General features: G+C 41.5%; 1 protein-coding gene across 1 annotated transcript in view; it reads right to left on the reverse strand.

The window, feature by feature from the left end:
- The window catches only part of TMEM117 (transmembrane protein 117), a 212923-nt gene extending 209680 nt beyond the window's left edge, over window positions 1–3243 (reverse strand). The window contains exon 1 of the mRNA XM_009880846.1: window positions 2940–3243. Coding sequence (XP_009879148.1) covers window positions 2940–3216 — 277 coding nt within the window. The 5' untranslated portion in view covers window positions 3217–3243. The remainder of the gene's footprint in view (window positions 1–2939) is intronic.
- Between the last annotated feature and the right edge of the window lie 1963 nt (window positions 3244–5206).

Here is a 5206-nt window from a genome sequence, read left to right on the forward strand (position 1 = left end):
GTGCAGACTAATCCTTCTCAATTTCAATTTGCATCATACACTGCGAGCCAAGATCTGACAAGGGAAGATTGACTGGTGCTATTTGGTTTCCTGACTGCAGGAAGTTATACACAGGCCACAAGAAATAACCGGTCACAATTTCCTCTACAAACAGAATTTAGGAGAGAAATATAAATAAATGAACAAGGATTAAAAAATAGAATGGTTCCAAGCAATTATACATGGGGAAAAAAAAAAGATTGAATAGAAAAAAATGACAGAAGCAGCCAGCTACTTAAAAAGACAGACTAGGGAAATTAAAAACAATAAAAGGGTGAATTCATAAAGGGCTTGATGCCAGAAGATCCAGAGGGCATACTCAATGAGAATCTCAATAAAAGGCAGGATTTCTAGGCAGTAAACACATTAAAATAGTGGCAAGTAACTGGCAGGAAAGATTTCGGCATGGGCTGTCCAAATCTTCTGGGGACCCGCAGATACACTCAAGCTGTAAACCCACATCATCATCTCATCAACGCGACTGCTATCCACACTAGCTAGCTTACAGCCAGGATGGCCACATCAATCAGCAATACAGTCAGCTCTTCAGTCACACAGACTGCCATCTGCTCGCGGCGTATCACAAGCAACAGCGTATTTCCACTGCCACACTGTGTGGGTGCAGTCCCACAGCACTCGAGCCAACACAAGGTAGGGCTGCCGTGGCCCCCAGCTATCTTGGCTGCACAGTCGCTTCAGCACTGGCACTCAAGCGATCGCATCAGTTGAAGGAGCTGCTGTGGACGACAGCAGAAGCAACTGGTTTTCCATGGGACCAGCTGCCTGAGCTGGCTCGCTGCTCCATTTCATAAACAGCAGCGCTGTCTCGAGGGAGGCACCAAAACAACGTGGCTGGGGTTAGGAGGGTGGAACTGTGGCAGATCAACATCGGCTTAAATTGCCATGAAACTCAACGTGTGGCAGCTAACCTCAAATCAGACTGTATCTACACCCATATCGGTCACCCAGACCATAGCCATCAATCTCCATAAGCCAGCACTGCCACCAGGGGTAGGACTCTCTTGCCTGTTAGTTTCCTCCCAATGCTGATCCCTTCTTTGTGCTGCCACGAACATCGGGATGATCAGATATACAATCTTCACAGAAATAAAAGATGGGTACTGCTAATGTGGGTAAGTTCCCTATCCTGTTTCACTGAGCAACTGCACAGAAGCACGAAGCAGCAGACACTGAAGGCTGGGCAGACCTTCTCCTTTTGGCAGTAATGCTGATGCAAGCCACTTTAAAATTTATGTTAAGCTATGTCCTATCTATGATATACACTTACAAATCCAGAGGGAATTATCATAATAACCTACCTAGACAGAAGGCAGAGAAATACTTTGTAGTCATACTAGAATATATTCTCAAAAAGAAAAATTTGCATGTCTTGATGAAGCCGCATCCTATAACAACTTCTTCCGACGACTGTCTTTCAGTTAAAAAAAAAAATAAAATTGCTGGCTATTTGCCACTTTCAAGCACTGGACCTTGCAATACATTTGCTGGACTGAAGGTTCTGTCCTTCAAGTCAAATTTGAGCAAGTCACCCTCTAATCTTCCCTTTATCCTCCCAGTCCTCTCACTATAGGGCTTATTTTCCAATTTTGTCATCAGTTCCATTAGTTTTCCCTAATCTTCTCAAATTTAACAAAATCATTTCTCAATTGTGTAAGACAGAATTGAAAACAGTATTGTGACAGTGCTTGTTCCAGAGCCCAGGAATTAAAGTAAAATGTCCTCTTTATGGGGACATTTTACATTTACCATTACATTAAAGTAAAATGTCCACCGAATAGCCATCAAGATGCTCAACTATTTTTCAGAGTAAGTGCTTCGAGAGAAATCTGTATGAAGAGAAATCTCTTAATGTGGCTATGCTTGTTCGTTCCTTGACATAACAGCTTTACATTTGATTTATTGAAACAATAGTGGCTCGCTCTCTATCTTAATAGAACGGGACAGACGAAGGAAATGGCCTATTGCTCATGCGCTTCGAGGTGTTCCAGTAACCATCCATTCTGCAGTCCTACCAGTATAAGAATATAGGACTAGTCCGTCTAGACCAGCAATGACACACCTAGAATCAGATGTTTCAAAGAACAGTGCAGCTGGCAAGAGTAAAGTAATCTTTTCCATGATTTCTACTTATCTCTGAAATTTAGAGACAGCCTTGAGCCCTCATAGGCAACATCTTCTATGACTCAGTTAAGACAATAATAGATATTTTTGTATCTGTATATATTTACATCTAAGTTCTCAGTCTCAGAATTTAATCCAGGGTCATTCCATTCCTTTCAGTCAGTCCATGTGCAGTAAGTTCCCCAGTTTAGTCACATCTTGTGTACAAAAGCATTTACTGTCATGTTTTTTTCCATTTCCTACCTTTCCATTTCACTGCCTCGCTCTTGTACTAAGAGCCAGACAGATCCTGCTTCTCTAGAATTCGTTTTCACGTGGGAGCTCTTCAGCACAGCTCTGCTAATACTAACAGCCTCTGCTTCCACTTATGTGACTTTTGACAAGACATGCAGTGTCGCCCCCCCAAGGAACAATGCCTTTCCTGCAAATTGCTGAGAAAATTATATAAGATCTAAAAATTGGTCTGAAGATGTAAAGGAGGATTTTTATAATATTGAAAATCACTGACCTCTCAAGTATTTCAAACACGTCAGCTTTCACTATTTTTAGCGTTTTTGACTGAAATCATTGTGAATTATGATCACATAAGTAGACATGGCATTAATTTCCACGATGATGTAAGCTTTGATGTGCTGAGTTCTATACAGCTCTAAACAGTTGAAGCGATTAATAGCAAAGCTTACAAAATTGCAATGAGCAGAAAGCTGAAAGGAGAAGTCAGAAAGCCACTATCAGTAAGTCAGTATCGTGCAACTTACCAAACAGGCGCTGATGGAAGAGAAATTTCCCAGCTATCAGTCCTGTGAGAATGGCAAGCAGCCACAGAAGCACCTTCAAAAATCTCCAGCCTCCTCCTTCAGGGTATTTATTTGTTACAAAGGAGAAACAATTACCAACAACAATAACATTGGCTTCCGTCTGACTGTGAGATACTGGGTCCTCAGCAAATATTAAGAAGTTAAAGAAGATCACTAAGTAAGCCACAACTAAGCGAGACCACGGGTGCTGGAAGTAGTAGCGGAAGTCTTTATCCATCCTCAGATACTGCAGAACTGTTCTTTGCCTGTATGTAAAGATACAAATGCACAATATTATATATATAGCCAGAATTCTTGACTCTTAGGAGATACCTGCACATTCCAAAAATCAAATCACTTTAACCTTGTCATCAGTCATCTTTAACACTTCAGACTTGACTAGCAATGAAAGTTTGATTCAAAAGATACTATTAGATCCAGGTAGAGAAAAACTGAAATTTCTGCCCATTCCAGTGTAAAAACAACATATATACATCATAGCACAGGATTTTAATCTCAAACATTTCTATATTATCCCTTTAAAAGTACAGCTCCATAATGGGGCATGAAAATACAGCATGTAAGAACATGACCAGCTATATGAAAGTCAGAGCGCCTTTCCAGCCACATTCCAAAAAATTACGACACAGACTTCACAAATGTTCACGCTAAGCCTAAATTGAATCTTTCTCCTTATAGGAGAAGGATGGAACAAGCCCGTAAGTCCAGCGAGGTCTTCCACTGCCTCATCCCCTGGAAGCTTACAAGCATAAACCCCAGCAACATGAGAAAGTTGTGTTTATATGAAGGTATAACATGATGGACAAGTTGCTAGAATCAATCCTTGGAGCTCAGGCAAGTCTGTGGAAATCTTTCATTGACTTCAGGGAGTACACCTATAATTAAGTATATTTTCAAAACCAGAAAAGAAGAGTGCCCTGAGCACAGACTGTTTTGTACAAATACAAAAATTGCGTTTTGAAACTTGCCTACTTATGAAGTACAGCTACGGAAAAATGCAACTGAGAATGGTTAATGTTTCAGTTGTTTGCCATTCGATTTCTTTCTCTTGTATTCACAACAAATTAGTTGTTTCATCCTGTTGAACCACTTTGCATGCACAAAGATACAAGGCCTCTGTGTTGTGGAACACCGCAATTATTCAAGGGACACAGAGTGTAGGAAGAAAAGAGAAAAAAAAGACTAATAATATTGCTTGTTTATTCCAGCACAATCCTTGAAGAATACAGTGTACTTAACTGAACAGTACAGATTTTTGCAAATGTCATATGCCTTGCAGGTAAAAAAAACCCAACAAAACAAAACAAAAAAAAACCCCAACCAATTCACAGCAAAAGACCTAAAAATACTCATCCCTTCTTGGACTTCTGACTAAGTATCACTTTGCAAACTTACAAACGCCTTGAAAACGCTCTCTTCAAAATTATTTAACTCTAAAATCCGATTTACTTTTGTAAAATTAAAAGAAATCCTGCTCTCCTTAAATCAAAATGATAAAAGAACTCTTAGCAGATTTAGACAACACGTTCAATAAATAATAAAAATGAATAATGTTCCATTATGCATAAATCACATATGAAAAAGCAAAAAAAAAAAAACCCAACCCACATTCGAAAGTTAAAAAGTTGGCCCAAGGAAGCGTCAGCCCTTTGAAAACTTTATGAATAAAGCGATTTAAAGCAAGTATCATTGACCCAGCAGCCTAACAAGATACCACTTTGGGAAGATTAAACCGCCTTCAGAGCCAGAAGGATGCCCGAAGCGATTTTACGTTCTTTCTTCCTGCTAGCAGGGAGAAAAGTTTTGATATTTCCTTACGTGTATGAACCATCTTAAAGCCCGAATGGGGCTGGAGATAAACAACTCCGTGTCCTGACATTTTTGGCAGCAGCCGGATACCCCAGCGTTATCAGGCACCCAACTGAAGTCGCGGCTTCCTAGGAAGCGTTTATAGCACAAGCAGCCAATATTTGCCATAGCAGCAGTGCTAAATCGCTAATAAAACGCCTGCTCTTGACTACCTCAACGCCAAAACCCGAGGGTGCCGAGAAAGCCCCGCACCGCACGCCCATCGCAACCTGTTAAAGCCGCCCATTTCCCCCTCCCCATCCCGGGGGCGCACACCTGGGGACCCCCGGCCGCGTTACCCTGCGCAGCTGCGGCCCCCACCGGGGCACGGGACCACGGGCCCCCGGGGCCGCCCGCCT

Source organism: Charadrius vociferus, unplaced genomic scaffold (assembly GCF_000708025.1).
Source record: "Charadrius vociferus isolate BGI_N301 unplaced genomic scaffold, ASM70802v2 scaffold52, whole genome shotgun sequence".
NCBI classification, from domain to species: Eukaryota; Metazoa; Chordata; class Aves; order Charadriiformes; family Charadriidae; genus Charadrius; species Charadrius vociferus.